The 19642-nt window shown below is 36.0% G+C and overlaps 1 protein-coding gene across 1 annotated transcript; it reads right to left on the reverse strand.

The window, feature by feature from the left end:
- Positions 1 to 1231: 1231 nt before the first annotated feature.
- On the reverse strand, positions 1232 to 10915 carry scrt (scratch). The gene is made up of 3 exons (XM_035879860.2): positions 9991 to 10915; positions 3975 to 4653; positions 1232 to 3489 (listed from the first exon to the last, which is right to left on the reverse strand). Exons 1-3 carry the CDS (start codon positions 10334 to 10336, stop codon positions 2784 to 2786), a joined length of 1731 nt encoding a protein of 576 aa, XP_035735753.2. The 5' UTR covers positions 10337 to 10915; the 3' UTR covers positions 1232 to 2783.
- Positions 10916 to 19642: the final 8727 nt, after the last annotated feature.

Raw genomic sequence — 19642 nt, forward strand, 5'->3', positions numbered from 1 at the left:
TGTGTATGTGTCTGTGTGTGTGTCTGTGTGTGTGTACATGTAGATGTATACATGTTCATGCCTAAGCAGCAAAATCTATATTCGAAAGATACGATTGTATCTTTTTTTTTATATGCATAACGGATAGTAGTAAAGAAATAAAGAGAAAAAAAGAAAAGAAAAAAGGACAAAAATATAAGTAAAAAAATGAAAAAAAAAAAAGAAAAAGTGAAGGAAGAAATAGTTGCCACATAAATAAGTGAAATGTGTCACGCGCACACAATCGTTGTGTAAATACCTTGGCTCCGTTCGGACGATTTATTTCATGCGATAAAAAGAAAATGAAAAAGAGAAAAAAAAGTGCAGAAAAAAAAAAGAAAAATAAAAAACTAGAATAAAATCTACATTATTATCGCTTCTAAAGTTTTCTTCCTTTCTTTTCTTTTTTCTCTCCTTTTTCTTTTTTTTTTTCATATATCCACGATTAATAATACGTATGGCCAACCGATCAACACGTAATACACAGATATAATCGTACCTTCTGAATTGCCTTCTCTCTCTCTCTATCTCCCTTTCTCTCTCTCTCTTTCTCTCTCTCTCTCTCCCTTTCTCTCTCTTTCTCTCTCTCACTCTTTCTTTCTCTCTCTCTTTTTCTCTCTCTCTCTCTTTCTCTCTCTCTCTCTTTCTCTCTCTCTCTCTTTCTCTCTCTCTCTCTCTCTTTCTCTGTATGAACATATTTGCACGTTCGTGAGTTTGCGCATGCGCAGACCGAAACCGCGTATAAATAAAGAGGAAAGAATTATAAATACCGTATACGTATAAAGAAAGTATGAAGAAACGTTAAAGGGATGGAAGAAGAGGGGTAGAGAAGAAATATTTTGTAATTGTTGGAACGCGCCTTAATTCGTCACGAATCGAATCACCTTTCTCATTCGAATAATAATAATAATAATAATAATAATAATAATAATAATAATAATAATAATAATAATAATAATAATAATAATAATGATAATAATAATAATAATAATAATAATAATAATAATAATAATGATAATGATAATAATAATAATAATAATAATAATAATAATAATGATATTGCGCAAGCGCGTAATAAAAGAAGCGCGATAAACGATTATAATAAACGCGATTCGGTAATGCGCAGCGTAATTACCTTTTGGAATTGTTCGCGCAAACGTATGAGTATATATATATATGTGTGTTTGTGTATGTGTGTGTATGTGTATACGTCGTTAGTTCCACATTATTATAATCTGATCAATCCTAACCAAAATAGCACGTATACATTTATATATATGTATATATATACAAATATATATATATACATACATATTCATATACATATACATATATATATATATATGTATATATTGTATTGTATATATATACGTATATGTATATACGAACAACATTTCAAATATTATTCCCCATTATATTTTTAAATTCTTTTTTTATTCGAATTAAACATACGTTCAAATTTCTTTTTCTTCTTCATTGTATTTTTCCATATATCTATATATTTTCGCGTGCTATTATTATTTCATCATCTAATTATACCTTTTAATTTTTTTTTTCTTTCCTTCATCAATATTTTATATTTTGAAATCGACGAAATGGAACCGACAATATAATTCATTCATACGTCACAATACGTAAGTTATATATGTATCTCTCTCTCTCTCTCTCTCTCTCTCTCTCTCTCTCTCTCTCTCTCTCTCTCTCTCTCTCTTTCTCTCCCCTCTGCTCTTTCTCCCTATTTCTCTTTCCCTATGAATTTTCTAAAATCATTAGCGAGTATATTTCAATCATCTTCGTTACAAATATTTCGTTAAGATGTTCGCGTCGATAATACGATTATAATTGTATCATTCGTCGAAGACCGAAAAGACCTTAAAAAATGTTCGACGCAAATTTGTATCACAAAGTTTCGCGTCATCATCATTATTATCATCATCATCATCATCATCATCATCATCATCATCATCATCATCATCATCTCAATATTCGAAAAAGATTATTTGTTTTTCCTTTCGTGAGATTATTTTAATGGTGATACTATTGAAAACCCATTTCGGATTCCCAGTTCAGCTAATTTTAAGTTATCTGAGATAAATAATGCCTTCGTTAACGAGCTCGCGACTAGTATCGTACGCGCTAGTAAATATATATATATATATATACTATATATATATAATAATATAATATAATAATATATAATATAGTAATGTAATAGTTATAACCGACTAAGATGACTAGATAGCAGTGTGGACGTCAATTGTTCGACGTGTGTACGTGTATTTGTGTGTGTGTGTGTGTATGTGTGTGTGGGTGGGTGTATGTACTTCTTGATTATTTTGTTTTGTTTTGTTTTTTTTTTGTTCTCTCTTTGTTTCTTTTAAGACTTAAACATTACTGGACGTTTTTGAAAATGTTAGACATTATTGATCACCTACTATGTCTTCCTTCTCTTTCATCATTACCTACCGTCTTTAATTTCTTCCTCTTCACTGGCACTTTACTACTTAATATCTATGGCAAACCTTTTTAAAGATCGACCCGTTCGATGCTTTCGCTTGTTTGCTTGCTTTCTTTCTCTCTCTCTTTTCTTCTCTCTCTCTTTTCTTCTCTCTCTCGTTTCTTTTCTCTCTCTCTCTCTCTCTCTTTCTCTCTCTATTTTTTCTCCATTTTGTCGTTTATCCAACTACCGCGAGAAGCCGCTAGCTTTCTCTGAGAGCATTTACAGTGGCGCAGCCGTCAAGCCTGTTAAATTTCTCGTAACACTGCTACAAGCCTCGATTTGGGCTTTGCTGATGTTGCTGTTGTTGTTGCTGCTGTTGCTGTTGCTGTTGTTGTTGTTGAGGTCCGTTGGTACAATGCTGATGTTGATGTTGCTGTTGCTGTTGCTGTTGTTGTTGTTGTTGAACATCTTCGTCCCGAAGACAAGCAGACTCGAGATGCTTGTTTAAATAGGATTTAAGAGCGAACGTTTTGTGACATCTCGAGCACTCATAATTCTTGTCGGCCGAATGGGTTTGCATGTGCGCTCGCAAATTCGAACGATCGGCAAATGCCTTACCGCAGTGTGCGCATCCGTAAGGCTTCTCACCTGTATGGCTACGAAGATGACCCTGAAGTAGCCAAGGCCTTGAGAACATCTTCCCGCAAACACCACAGCTATGGGCGAGCTTATGCGTTAGCACGTGCATCGCCAGTGCTGGCATACTGACGTACGCCTTGCCGCAGTGAATGCACTTCTTTGCCGACTGAGAATCGAGACTACGGTGAGTTTGCTTGTGCCGCGATAGATTCGACGAGGTAGCGTATTGTTTGCCGCATTCGGTGCATGTGAACTTTGGCCTGTCAGGTTGAACGGCTTCTTTGTCGGGCACCACGGCACCATTGTTACTCCCGCGACGTTTCGAACGACCGTCGGACACAAAGAAGGCCTCATAGGTGTAGGCGACCGTTTTGCTGCCACCGTTACCGCTACTGTAAATTATTCCTTCAATTAGACTTTATCTAATCGATTAATTTCATTGATTTATATCAACGATTTTTCAAATTTTTCAAACTTATCTATTACGAGATATCATTTATTATTATTTTATTTATTTTGATAACGTCTAAATTAATTTTAAGCTTATATGAATAATCTATAGTTTGTAATAATTATATATTGTGTGTAGAGAAAAAGAGTTAGAGAGAGAGAGAGAGAGAGAAAGAAGGTATATGTGTTTGTTTTATTTCAATCGTTGAATTTATCAATGGTAGAATCAAGTATTAAGATTAAAAATATATGAATAATTTTTAACGATTACCAACTGTATAGATATCAATATTAAGACGAACAGATTAAAATAGGTCACTATGCCATATATGTATCTGTATGTGTGTATTATAAATGGTGTTAAGATTGAATACTATCTAAGAATTTGCCAAAGCAAAGGTATTATCTTAAAGATACGATCACTCACCTGTCCCTTCCGTTACAATTTCCAGAAACGTTGCTTTCCGCAGTGGCCGGAGATTGGGGTTGAGGTGGCGCATGTTCTTGCTGACGAAGCTGAGCATTTTGAGACGTTGGTACTGGCACCAAAACGGAAACCGGTATTGGTTGGGGCGAAGGTGCTCTTTGTAATTGTTGGGTCGGTTGTTGTTGTTGTTGTTGTTGTTGTTGTTGTTGTTGTTGTTGTTGCAATTGCACAACGGTGGCAACATTAGCTTGTACTTGAGTCGTCGGAGGTGCTGAGAGAGTATGAATGAAAACCGAATGCGTGGGTGCTGCCGGTGAGGCACTCAAATCGAGGATAGCCTGTGCCGCTGATAGATCTTCCTCGGCCGAGGTACGTATTTCGGTGGTTGGTTGAAGACTATATGGCCGATATATGTCCTTCTTCTTAGGTGGCAAGGATAGAGCAGTGCCGGTGCTGGTAAAACACATGGACAAGCTTTTTCTTGGTGGTAAACTGTGGGAGGTTGTAGTAACGGTGGATGGCGTAGGTGTTGGTTGCAGGGACGCTCCATCGCTCGAGACAACTTGTATATCCTGTGGGGGTGGCGAAGGTACCACTGGCTGTGCCAATTCCGCAGCCGATCGCAAAGTTGCATATTTAGGTGGTTCCTCGTGACTAATCCATGCTTCGTGCGTATAACCTATTCAAATAAAAATATATACATAAATATTTACGGAAATATTATTAAAAATTTATCTTCCATCTAAGAGAAATTAGTTAATCACTGGATTATAATTGATCGCGGATTTAGAATCTTGATCTAAGCGCAAGCGCTAAGACCTCTTACGTGTATCAAGTAAACATAAGAGAGGGTGGCATGAATATTTCAGTCACTGAATCATTCTTCAACGGAGCAGCATTTCATTTCCTGCCTGTCGCATGCGCCAGCTGTTTCCTCCATGTGCTACTATTACCGAGTAATACGAAGGGATCATAAACAGGGAGAGGAGGAAGAGAAAGAGAAGGAGGGAGAGGTTGGTAATAGGGGGAGGTGATTAGAGAAGGGTGAAATATCGAGGAAGTGTAGACATAGTTAAATTAGGATTTGCAACTATTATGAATAGATATGCAATGTATAATTAGAAATATTTCTCTCTCACTCTCTCTCTCTCTCTCTCTCTCTCTCTCTCTCTCTCTCTCTCTCTCTTTATTTTCCTCTCATTCTTCTTTGAAAATCACGTATTACTCTAATGATGTCTCATCGGAAACTCTATCTAATCGTTCTTTTTCCAATTGACTTTTGCCACGACCAAAAATCATTTGACCTTCGATGTCTATCACGGCCAACAACAAGGATCGATAGTGGTAATATCACAAGAGTAAAAGGGACGATAAATTGGTATATATATATATATATATACACCTATATACACCTATATACACCTATATATATATATATATATATATATATATATATATATATATATATATATATATATATATATAAATAGACAATGTAAAAGGCTCGTTAGGGTAACTTTATCGATCGATTCTCTTAAAAAGATCGCGATTGATCCCTTAAGTCCTACCGAAAAGAAAAAAGACAAGAACAAACAAAAAGCAGGTCAAAGTACTTAATTAAAATGATTTCATGGAAAAAGAAAAGAAACAGAAAAGAAGAAAAAGAAACAACACTCGTTAAGGTAACTTTATCGATAGATACCTCTTAAAATACGATTTAAATTGATCCCATGAGTCCTACCGAAGAAGAACGGAAAAAAGAAAAGAAAAGAAAAGTAAAAAAAAAAAAAAATAATAACGTCGAACAAAAAACTTGATTAAAATGATTTCGCGGAAAAAAAAAACAAAGAGAAAGATGTAAAGAAGGAAAGGAAGAAGAAAAAAGAAAAAGCTCGTTAGGATAACTTCTACTGATCGATTCCTCTTAAAATACGATCAAGAGATTGAATCCTTAAGTCTCATCGACGAAGAAAAAGAAGAAATCAAAAAAAAAAAGAAAAAGGAACTTCCAAGTAGGTACTTAATTAAAATAATTTCACGTGACGGGTTAGAGTCAAGAGTAGAGGGATAGGGATAGAAGGGAAAGGGAAGGGAAAGGATAAAGAACAGAAAAAGAGAAAAATATAAAGAAGAAAAGAAACTAATTACAAAAAAAAAATAAAAAATAAAAATAATACAAAAATATACATATATATACATATATATACATCGTGGCGGAAGTTAGAATATCGAAGAAGAGGTTGAGTGGGTGCAGTTGGGTGGGGGGTTGAGGTGGATTGGAGATGGAGGTTTTGGTTGAGAGGATATGCAACGTGCGCCACGCGCATCGGCACGACGCGAGTTCGTGGGAAGGCACACACGATAGCAATAAATCAGAAAAGTGTGTTGCCGATCGATCAGCGGCCGCGCATCTATTATTGGTTGGAATAAAAGGGAAGTCAATATCCAGAGAAGACAGTGGCCGTGTCTGGAAGTACGTTTCATCAACGAGCCTGAAAAGAAGAGAAAGAGTGAAAGAGATAGAAAGAGAGAAAGAGAGAGGGTGGGAGGGAGGGAGGGGAAGGGGGGAAAGAAGAAGAGACGAAGAGAACAGAAGAGAAGAGGGAGGTAGGGTTAGGTGAGAACAACGGCAAAGAGGGGGAGTGGATATAGAGTTGAAGAGAAGGGGCTAGAAGAGTGGGAGGGAGGGAGGGATACAGAGAGAGAGAGAGAGAGAGAGAGAGAGAGAGAGAGAGAGAGAGAAAGAGAGAGAGAAGAATACAGAAGCCGAGGGAGGCAGAGAAAGGGATGGAATCGATAATATCGGATGAACACTTCGTGCGCACCGGTCTGTTCACTTGAGTTTATCCGTACGATGGAAATCAATTTTTTTTTTGTTGTTTTCTTTTTTTTCCGCTTTTTATTTTTTTATTTTTGTTTTGCTTTGTTTCGTCTCTACGTTTGTTCGTTTTTATTCTTTTCTTTCTTTCTTTCTTTCTTTCTTTTCTTTCTTCGAATCTTCTTTTCATTTTTCTTTCGGACGAATAACATAAAAAAAAGAAAGAGAAAGAGAGAGAGAGAGAGAGAGAGAGAGAGAGAAAGACAGAGAAAGAGAAGAAAGCAATGTAGTTAAAAAGAGAGATAATAGAGGTGTATACTTTCAAAAATTTTCATTCACCGATCGAATTTTTCGAGTAATCCTGAATACGTGAAGAATAAAATTGAATGTTTATAGTTATCAATGGATCTATAAACCAGCACACGTGTATGTTGTGTGTGTGTGTGTGTGTTTGTGTGTAGAGTAAGAGAAAGAGAGAAAAAGAAAGAGTGATAGAGTGATAAAGAGAGAGAGAGAAAGAAAGAGAGATTTTTATCGCGTTAAATTTATACAAAGAAAAGTTTTAGGGATTTTCAATGAAAGTTTTTTTCTTTCCTTTTTTTTTCTTCTTTTTCTTTTCTTTTTCTTCTTTTATTTTTATAAAGAGCAAAGGATTTTCATACCGCTGATAATATATATATATATATGTGTATATCATTACAACCATGGGATTATAATATTAATTTCGATTGATATTCGAATAGTATTAATTGAAAGATAAGTAAATAGAAGAGAATTTAATTAATCAAAAGGATCACATTTGCTCTGCGAGTATATACAGTGTCCCCTTTCATCGAATAAAACTGAAGTATATAATTTTAATGAAAAACGTGTCAATGAGAATGCATATATATATACGTACATGTGAATATCTGAAATCATTCATCAGCTATGTTGTGTCTCTATTATTTTATCTAACAAATAATAAAACGTTAAGCGACGTGGCAGGATCAATCGAAATTATAATTTCTCCCTTAAATTATATGTATCTTTATACAGATACATTTTTTCTTTTATTATTATTATTATTATTATTAATATCATTATTATTATTATTATTATTATTATTATTATTATTATTATTATTATTATTATTATTATTATTATTATTATTATTATCATTATTATTATTATTATTATTATTATTATTATTATTATTATTATTATTATTATTATTATTATTATTATTATTATTATTACTATTATTATTATTATTATTATCATTATTATTATTATTATTATTATTATTATCATTATTATTATTATTATTATTATTATTATTATTATTATTATTATTATTATTATTATTATTATTATTATTATTATTATTATTATTATTATTATTATTATTATTATTATAAAATCGATCTAAATCGAACTATATGAAATGTCAAGATCGTAAAACGATTGACTGGTATCTTAAAGTCAAGGTCATCGGGATTTAAAGGAAATTGAAAATAAATTTTTATAAACGTGAAAAAAATTGCGAAATGCATGGATTTTCAAGAAATAAGAAACAGACGAAGAAGAAGAAGAGGAAGATGAAGAATAAGAAGAAGAAGAAGAAGAAGAAGAAAAGGAAGAAATATTTTGTGGAAAATTTTTCAAATACGTTTAATCGATTAGAAAATCTCGGGGATATGGACGAAAATGGATAGCATCGAAAACGGGTGTGTCTCCAAACATTGATGATGATGCGTTCTAGTGTGCGTGCGACGCATGTCCAGAATTCGTCGTATCATCCTCGAGGACAATCGAGAACTATCCACGAGTTTTCTTTTAAAAGCACGCTAGTAATGACCTTCTTCTGTAGATATAGATGTATATCCATACAGGTATATACGTATATTTATATATAAGACAAAATAAGACCAAGAGAAAGAGAGAGAGAGAGAGAGAGAGAGAGAGAGAGAGAGAGAAAGACTGGAAGGGTGGTTGAGAAAGAGAGAAAGAGAAAGAATCAGAGAAAGCAGGAGAGAGAGAAAGAGAGAGAAAGAGAGAGAGAGAGACATTACATGGAAGAGAATCACGCCATTGTTACGACAGTTTCCGTCCACTACTGCAATCTTTCTATAGCATGCACAACCACCCCAGCGGGCGTGTCACGTACAGTCACTCCTCTTTTCGTCCTAACAACCCACGAATTTCAAAGTTCTCCCCGAGAGAAAAAGAGAGAGAGAGAGAGAGAGAGAGAGAGAGAAAAGAAAGGAAGAAAAAAAAAGAAAAAAGGAAAAATGAAATAGAAACAAAGAAAAGATAAAAAGAAAAACGAAATGAGAAGACGACACAAAGGGGATTCCAGAACAAAACGAAAATTCCAGTCAGAATTCGCGATGATAATGTTAGCTAGACAGAGAGAAAGAGAGAGGGGGAGGAGGGAGAGAAAGAGAGAGAGAGAGAGAAAAAAGCGTGGGCGTGGCATTAAGAGAGAGAGAGAGAGAGAGAGAGAGAGAGAGAGAGAGAGATTTAAGGGAAAAGAAAAGAAAAGAAAAGAAAATGGGAAGAAATAAAAAGCAAGAGAAAAAATAAAAAGCAAACGAAAAAAAGGAAGGAAAAAAGAAGTAATAAAAGAAGAAAAAGAAGAAGAAGAAGAAGAAGATGAAAAAGAAGAAAGATTATGAGATATTTCTAATCGTTCGTGTGCTTTCCATCGTTCGGTAAAAGAATATCGATTGGTATAACAAAGCTGTAATATATAAGTGTGTATCCGAGAAGCGGTTGGACTGAAAAGCAATCGAAATTACGTAACAGGCGGTCGGAGTTAGCTGGTTAGCTCGCGGAACTTTTCGTCAAATAGATAACAATAATGCTTTTCCACGACGAAACTTTTATATCCAGTCGATTTATCTATCCGTTCATCTATGTATCTATCTTGTTTTTTAATCTTCCTTTTTTTCTCTTTTTTGCTTGTTTTTCTTCTTCTTTTTTTTCTTTCTTTCTTTCGAGCGAGACTCGACATATTTATTCTTTTTTCTTTCTTTTTTTTTCATTCTTTTCTTTTTTTTCCGTACTAGTTAACCTTGGAAATGGAAAACGAGGGAATATATATATATATATATATATATATATATATATATATATATTTGTCGAAAGTAATTGACAACCACAGGACTAAATGATGTTATTATTGGGATAATAAAATATAGTAAGATGCCTCACCGTGATAATAAAGAGCGCCAGAAGCATTCAACGGTGGTGGACTTGGCGCGGTAGCACCAGCGGTAGGACTATGAGGACCCCAACAGGTTTGCTGATGATCGACCTGCCTGTTATCGCTGTCACCAACAACGTCAATTTCCTCCTCCTCGGGCTCGTGATGTTGTCTATTAGTTTTCTTGTCCATAACCAACGAAGAAGAATTTCTATGAAGATCATGACCGGTAGTCGTGGTGTTAACATGTTCCTGTTCGATACCGACCGATCCGTTTTGTTCGTGTTGCTGATCATCGAGCCGATCGGGCCAGGGATAAGCCTTCCATTTCTTGGCCATGAGGCAACGCGGCATATTGAGAAGGCGGCAGCAGCTGCCCACGAGGTTGCTTATTATTACGAATCTTGTAATCCCCGATTATTTTTAATAATAATAATAATAAGAAGAAGAAGAAGAAGAAGAAGAGGAGGAAAAAGAAGAGGAAGGGAATTTGTTGACGTGTATTCCCAACACCGGCACCCGTAGCACCCACAAATAACGCAACACCTAATGCACCCGCGAAAACGCTCGACGACGACGGCTCCGGCGACAGCACCGTCCTCAGGAACGTCCCAGCACAACTCGTCGTCGACGTCGTCGTAACGGCGCCGACGTCTCCGTCGCGGCCGTCCGTCGCTCACTGCCGTCGTCGTAGGACGAGGAACTTCGAACCCGTTCTTCTTTCTCTTCTTCTCTTTGTCCTCGTCGTCGTCGTCGTTGAGCTCCTCGCGGATGCGGATGACGGAGCGGGCCTTCCTCGACGCTCCCAGCCACACCGGCTTCGTCTTTTCTGCCTGACGCTGGTGGAAGATCTGCAGCCTCGTCATGGGCACGGCGAGGGCAGCTCCTTAACCGGATGCACCGCCACCATGCCAGCCGAAACTCTAGCTCGCGCTCGTTCCCTCTCTCTCTCTCTCTCTCTCTTTCTCTCTTTCTCTTTCTCTCTCTCTCTCTCTATATATATATAACTATCTATCTATCTATCTATCTATCTATCTATCTCTCTCTATCTCTATCTCTATGTCTATCTCTTTCTCACCCCCTCTACCTCTCTTACCCTATTTATCTCCAACACCCTCTTTCTCGCGCCCCCGCCCTTTCGGAAAACTTGCCGATCGTTTTACTAAATCGTTCAAATTCTTTCTATATCGTATATTTTGATTAACACCGATCTCAGCCATCCATTCCAACGTTACTTCCTCCCTTCCTCCCTTCCTTTCTTCCTTCGTTCCAACTTGATTGCTTTCGGTGACGTTCTCCGTCACACACCGCGCAATGACAATTGTGGGGTGGCTTCGAATACGACGACGACGAAGACGGGGTGCGACTGTCGGTCTGGCACTGCGCTCCTACCGGATACACCCCTCCACCAATCCACGCTTTATCCACGTCCTTCTTCTTCTTCTTCTTCTTCTTCTTCTTCTTCTTTTTCTTCTTCTTCCTCTCTTCTTCCTCTTTCTCCTCCTCCTCCACCCTTTTTACACCGAAACACGCGAACGTTTTCTCTCCCTCTCGTAATCAGAGAGAAAGAGACTGGTTCGGCACCCCTGTCGTCCCTCCGTTGCGGCTGCCATCGAATCGAGAACGTTGAGAGAGGGCGCTACCGTCGTCCGTCCTATCGTTGCTGGTGGTAGTGACAATAGTAGTGGTAGTAACGGTGGTAGTGGTAGCAACAGTAGTGGTAGTGATAGTGGTGGTGGTGGTGGTGGTGGTGGTTGTTGCTGCTGCTGCTGTTGCTGCTGCTGCTACTACTGCCACTGCTGCTGATCCACGCTAGAAGGAAAGAAAGAGAGAGAGAGAGAGGATGAGAGGAAGGCGGGGGTAAGAGAAAGAGAAAGAGCTTGTCTGCGCAACCCCTCGAGGGTGCCACGATATGGTGCTCTTCGATTCCTGCAACAAGCACGAGGGCGAGCACGACTACGCAACCCAGAAGCTCGTTTGCGTGTCTATGTGCAGAATAACTCGCTGGCGAGCCGGCACGCTTCCGCGCCAGAAAGAAAAGGGGAGAGGGTATAGAGAGAGAGAGAGAGAGAGAGAGAGAGAGAGAGAGAGAGAGAAAGAGAGAGAAGGGGGAAAAAGAACAGGGGAAAAGAAAAAAAGAAAAAACAGGAACGATCCTCGTGTGTGCCATCACTGGCGTAAAGAGTTCTTCATGCGAATTTTTTCCCGACTTTTTTCTCCCTCCCTTTCTTTTTCTCTCTCTCTCTCTCTCTCTCTCTCTCTCTCTCTCTCTCTTTCTCTTTCTCTTTCTCCCTGTGTTTGGTCTTTGACTAGGAAATTCGTCTAACACGTAGTAGTTGGATCAAATAAAAAGAAAAAAAAGAAAAAAATAGAAAAAAAAACATTTTAATGGGAGATCACTCTGATCGTGTCGTTTGTATTTTTTCGTAATGGTAACAATTCTTTTTCTTTGTTTATTTTTCTTATACCTCTTTTTTTCTTTATCCTTCTCTCCTTTTTTCCTTCTTCGAAATATATATATATATATATATATATATATATATATATATATAATAATAATAATAATAATAATAATAATAATAATAATAATACAACGAAAGGTGAGAGGATCGAAGGCCACCGAACTCGGCACGCGTTTCCATCATAAATTTTCTTTCACGACGACGAAAGTTTATGAAACGAGGGTGGTCGTGGTTTAGAAGAGGAGGCGGGGGAGGGGATTAGTAGTAGCCTGAGGGGGACCCGAATCGCTGCGTCACTGTCACGTGCCAATGGGTGTGTATTTTCTACGAAAGGTTGCCTACCTCCCCCCCATCCCGCTCCCTCTACGCCCGCGTGCCGACTCTATTTAATAGAAATTCGATTCTAGCTTCTATTTCAAAAGAGATATTACCATTTTTGAAATATGTATATATATATATATATATATATATATATATATATAACTCTAAATCTTCGAGTATTATAAATAGCATCGAATAAATTTTTAAGAAGATCCGAGAGAAGTTTCGAGTAATCGTCAATCAGCAATGCGAAATTATAATCGATTTAACAAAGAATCCAACTCATGTACATACTAACCACTTGCTAACTATAACTATAACTGTTTTAACCGATGGTTATTAGGAAACATAAAAAGGTGACAGCTGCTTAGAACGTTACAGTTCTTAGATATGGCACAGGCAATGCCGTGTAAACTGTGGAGCACGCGCGGGCTCTAATCCTTATGGAATATTCGTTACGTTCAAGTTGTAGATACTTGCTGTTGTTGTTGTTGTTATTCTTGTTGTAGTTGTGGTAGTAGTCGAAGGAATGATAGTATAAGAACGTCAAGTCGGCCTGTAAAACCAAGAAAGGTATGTCTAACCCCTTTCTATGAAAAAAAAAAAGAAAAGAAAAAAAAAGAAAAAAATAAGAAGAGAGGAAAAAGAGAGAGAGAGAAAGAGAGACGAAGAGAGAATCGAGAGGTATACGAGAGTGGAAATGACAGTACATACATGCGCATACATACATGTACACACATATATATACATATATATATATATATATATATATATATATATGCGTGCATGTATGTACGTATGTATGTATTCATGTATGCATGTATGACGCATTGATGTACTTACATGGTATTACTATGTGTGTCGTACACGTATATACAATAAAAACGTGCACACACAAGTGGACGGAGCAACACACACGGGACAATAGCAACGTACGAGTGAGTATTGAGAGAAGTGAGGGGAAACGAAATACGGTGGTCGCACATGCGCCAACGATCGGCATCGACCCGCTCAGTCTAGGCAACACCTGGTATCACCCCACGTGCCACGTTAGGGTGGCACCGACCATTCCGAACACACGCGATTTTGAAGCGTGGAATATCCACGACTGGCCTTCCTGTACTCTCTACTGACCCACGGCAACTAAGACTAGCATCCTTTGTGTCACCCTGCTGCTTATAACTTAACCACCACCACTATCACCACCACCATCCCTCTTTCCTCTCTTCGGCACACCTACTTCCTATATGTTTACATTAGTTAAATGCAGCTGTTCTCTTCAATCCGTTGAAACATTTAAATCTCTGAATATGTGTATATATATATATATATATATATTTTTTTTTTTTACATATGGAGAATATACTTAAATATACAAACATATTTGTGTCCATATATATATATGTATATATACATATATTTTTTATATACATATATATATATATATATATATTTTGTATACATGTGTGCGTATTTATATATTATAATATATATGCATATGTGCACACGTGAATGTGTATGTGTGTGTGTATGTTTGTATGTTGTATATCTATCTATACGTTATACTGTATTTGTCTCTTCGTAATATAAAATCTCAATGATATTATTTTCAAGTTTTTATCGAACTACTACGTAAAAGAAATTTTTCACGTAAGCATTATGATTGTTACATAAAAACGTTAAAATTTCATTTATTCTGACTATTTATATATTCCTTTTGATTTATTTGTTTATTAAATAAAAATTATCCACATGTCTATCGATAAAATCATCGAAGCCTTAACGCATATTGCATTCCAGTGATAATGAGAATACGCATTTGAGAATTAGAATTAGTTAATGTGACACATTCCTTCTTGCATGATGATTGTGACATATTGCGTTGTTAAAAGAAAAAAAAAAAAAAAAAAGAACGAGAAAAATAGAAAAAAGGAAAATGAAAAAAAGAAAAAAGAAAGAAAAAGAACAAAAAGAAGTCTAATCAAATTTTATTTGATTACCATTTTGCTATTGTTCGTTATTTGGTACGTTTCTTCTTAAAGAAAAAAGAACTATATGTATAAGTATGTATATATATATGTATGTGTGCGCGCGTGTGTGTGCTTTCATCGTATCGCATAATAATCAATGTATATCGTTCCGTGATAATTGTCGCATGAACGTCGCTTGAAACGCTTATCTAAGCAATTAAGAGGAATTAAATGTTAAGCTCGCTACCTGATCGGCGCACGTGTTGTACTCATCGAGTTTACAACTCGAACGGTAACAACGTACCACGTCGATAAATTGTAATCACAAAATGACCTAACTTAGAGAATATATATAAAAATAATACTTTACATATAGCATACATATATATAAATATATATATATATATATATATATATATATATATATATACATATATTCTTAGTTCTTTTCTTTTTTCTCTCTTTTTTTATTTATTTATTTTCATCTTTTATTTTATTTCTTTTTTTCTTTTTTCTTTTTTTTTTTTTTTTTTTTCATTTTTATAGACAAATCCGATTCTATATCAGTTAAAATAAGTTTAAATTTTACACATATATATAGATATTACTTTTGCTTCCATTATCTGTCGTTTAAACATTTATTATAATGACTATTATAATACGTAATAATAATTAAAACGAAGAACAAATTGAGATTATCCTTATATAGACGTTACTAATTATTAAGGATTTTAGTACCAAGGACGAACATAACACTCGAGTATTAAATAATTTAGACTTCGCGCTCAGTTATGCTATACAGCATGGTTGTGTAAGTATCATAACTTGGCATGTAGGATAACTCTCTCTCTCTCTCTCTCTCTCTCTCTCTCTCTCTTTAGTAACTAGAGCTACAACGATCTAATCCGCAATGTATTGAGGCAGTGCAGCTTGCTCAGCAGTCTCTAGGGAGACGACAGCACCGCATTGACTCTTCTACCAACACTTACTACCAACAGTTGTAGACAACACACAAGCTACGTATTGATTTCGAATCGACAAACTTTTGGATTCGTAGCTTCTGATACTTCTTTCTTTTTCTCCATTTATCTCTCTCTCTCTCTCTCTCTCTCTCTCTCTCTCTCTCGCCACTTTTTTGCTTCTTCTACCTACTTTTTTTTCCTTTCCCTTCTTTTATCTTTTTCTTTTTTTTTTCTTTTTTTTTTTTTTTACCCCTTTTTCAACAACCTTTACACTTCCATGCTTCGCGATTCTAAAAGTCGAAAGTGGGTTAAGTATTTGAAAGAACGAATTTATCGGTACCCCTACTTTTCTCCTCGATACTTCGTGCCACCGTACTATCTCGATATTATTACAACATAATCGTTATTTTAACTTCCAATGTAACTTCTTTAATCTTTATTATACTTTAATACCATCGAACGAAAATTAATTTCCATTAATCGTAATAAATGGCATATTAATACAAAAACGAAAATTTGTCGTTTAAAAATGAAACAAATATTATTAACGTTCCTCGTCGTACCTCTTCTCTCATTCTGGTTAATTCTAATTCGTTTAGATTATATCCATTTGGAAATCCTCCTAACTTTCAATCTTCGGATTCTACGAGCCATGGAACGTAGAATCCTTTGTTCCATTTAGAATTACCATTTTCTATATAATGGTAATATGAACGTAAAGAGAAAGAGAGAGAGAGAGAGAGAGAGAAAGAGAGAGAAAGAGAGAGGTAGGATGGGGAGGAGAGGGAGAAGGAGAAGGAGATAGAGAATGAGAGCGCACACGCGTCTCTTTCTCTCTGTGCTCGTTTACTTGCTCCTCTTTGTATTCTATGTTCCTTAGCCAAAGCCCTTTTGACCCCTTTCAAAGAAGAAGCTCACGTAAGTACTTACATTGGTATGGACATTACAAAGCAACAGCTCGACTCAAGTGGATGCGGGATGCAATCAAGGACAAAACAGGACAAGACGATAGAATATAACATAGCATAGTACAGTATAGTATAGTACAATACAATACAATACGTTACAGTATAGGAGAATACCGAACAGGACAAGACAGGATACGTTAGTGAAAGACACAAGAATAGAGAAGAGTAAGTTATTCTAACAGAGAAAGAGGGAGAGAGAGAGAGAGAGAGAGAGGGAGAGAAAGAGTACAACGGACTCCTATCATCGGACTCCCCCTCTTCTACAGTTTCCAGGGTGATACATGACCCTCTTACCCCTGTCCCTATCATATATCTAGAAACTCCCTAGCCCTGGTGTACCGTAAGCACTTTGCGCATCCAACAGATTTTCTCTCTGTCTCTCTCTCTCTCTCTCTTTCTCTCTCACGCTTACTCTCTCACTGTCTCTCAATCCGATGTGTTGCCTTGGTACACGCAACGTCAGCAATATCAAAGTCTATATCTTATAGTCCAAGAAATAGCGATGAAATCACTTTTCTCGAGAGGGTGAAGCAAAAAACAGAAGAGGATAGAGAAAAAAGAAAGAGATAGTCCCGGCGGTATAGGATTATCTTCTTCTTAATGATAAATCGTTTAAACAATCATTAAAAGAACAATTATCGAATTTGATTGAATTGATAAATACAAATTATCGTAACGAACGATTAGAATTTTCATATAATTACGATTACCGCTTTAAAATATATTCGAATATTTCTTTAATAATTCGTTCATCTTCGAATATATCGTTCGTCCTTTTCATTTGTAGATTTTTACTTTGATTCGGTGAAATAGGAAAAAGAAAGAAAAAAAAAAAAAAGGAAAAGAAAGAAAAGATAAAAAGAAAAAGAAAAAGTAGATAATACCAGTAATAAAGATAACCGTGGGGGCGAAGGGATTGAAGAGGAGCAAGAGGAAAAGAAGGAGGAGGAGAAGGTGGGGGAAGTAAAAAAAAAAAACTCTCTTCAAGTATCTTCGCAAAATATAATAGAATGTCATTTATAGCGGGAAATGAACGTTGCCGTCGTATCATTTTGTTTTGCGATGCTGTCAAGTGGTAGACAACAGGTGGTTGCTGCCGTTTCCCATGTAACTAATACGCGATTGGACGATTAAGTTATACCTATTCAGTCTCACCATTTCGTTTCGACAAATGAAATTTCGAATAAGCGAAAAAGATTTTTTTCTTTGGCGTTAACGCGGACAGTGAGGGTGATGGGGAGTAGGGGGGGGAGGGGGGAAGAAAGGGAAAAGAAAAAGAAAAAGAAAAAGAAGACAAAAAATTTATTAATCAATTTTGATGTATACACATAAATACATCGAACGTAGTTACGCTTAAAAAATAAATTTATTACTTGATCTAATGCTAAAATTTATTACTATCACCCATCCTAATATCTAAAACCTAATAAGTATTGTTACTTAATTTGATTACCTCTGTATTTCTCATTTAGAATTATAACTAGTGAAGGAGGAAAAGAAACGAGACGAAGGGATAGTTTAACAGGATTAAAGAATGAAAGCACTAATGTTAGAAAGTATGTACATAAGAGACATACATATGTATATATAAAACGTACACGAAGGTCTATTCTCCGACTAATCGTATATCCCCCTTGTACGTAAGTACATACGTACTTACCTATGTACTATTACATGGCGTATCCTTACGTAGGTTTTACCATTAGAAAAGCATAGAACGAGAGAGAGAGAGAGAGAGAGAGAGAGAGAGAGCGTGCGACATTGATATGGCACGTAACAACAGCTGTCGTGATGACCAACAAGTGCATTGTCTCTATTGATCAGACAGAGAGAATGAGAGAGAGAGAGAGAGAGAGAGAAAGAGAAGGAGAGAGAGAATATACCTTCGTTGGTAAAAAGAACGACCAAATGGTATAGTTTTACAAACGATGACGAATATAATCTGACGAATGTTCAATTTTCTCTCTCTCTCTCTCTCTCTCTCTCTCTCTCTCTCTCTCTCTTTCTTCCTTTCTCTTAATCTATTGACCATTGTTCATTTTTTTTATTTCGACAATTCCATTCCAACGAAATCAGTTTTTATAACTATAGGATGAGTCAAAAGTTTCCCAGGCATGTACGGAATCGTTTCCCAGACGATTTTAAAAATCGATTATTACTTCTGGAGACTAATTTTAAACTAATTTCTTCTTCCTTTCTTTCTTTCATTTTTCTTTTTTTCATAGGGATGATATATCAAATGAGGTTGAATCGACCTGGATCGAATCGACGAATAAGATTGATGAATTAATCTCTAACAAGTCTTTCTCTAACAATCTCTTCCCTTTTTACTTGTGTTAACTTCTTCTTTGATAAATTGACACGGTTGTTTTCACATCGTCTATAATATAAGTTGTCAGGACAACTGTTTAATGATCCTAAGAGATGAAAAATATGCATAATATTGTATATACCCATGTACGTAAATGTGTACGTATCTGGAAATAGAAAAGAGATATAGAAAAGGGAAAATATAAAGGTAAAAGGAAAAAAGAAAAGATAAACAAAAAATAACAACAACAATAACAAAAAGATTAAGAGCGATCGTACAAATAAATCTAAATACTATTAGGAGAGAATCCTACGGTGACGGTTTTGACCGAATGAACCCGAATGAATGTCGTTATCAAACCCAAGAGAAAAAAGAAGAGAAATAAACAAAAAAACAAAAAAAAAAAGGTAAAAGGAAAAACCTCTTTCGGTCTCGTAGTTTAACGTAGAAAGAAACGAAACGAAACGAGACGAAACGAGACGAAACGAGACGAGACGAGACGAGACGAGACGAGACGAGACCAGACGAGACGAGATGAAACGAAACGAAACGAGAGGAAACGAGAAGAGAAAAAAGGATGGAAAAGGAGGAAAAAGAGAAAAATGAAAGAAAAACGAAAAAAAAACGACAGGAACAAAAAGAAAGTAACGATAAAAGTCGATACTT

Source organism: Vespa mandarinia, chromosome 1 (assembly GCF_050613455.1).
Source record: "Vespa mandarinia isolate Hongniang chromosome 1, ASM5061345v1, whole genome shotgun sequence".
Taxonomy (NCBI): Eukaryota; Metazoa; Arthropoda; class Insecta; order Hymenoptera; family Vespidae; genus Vespa; species Vespa mandarinia.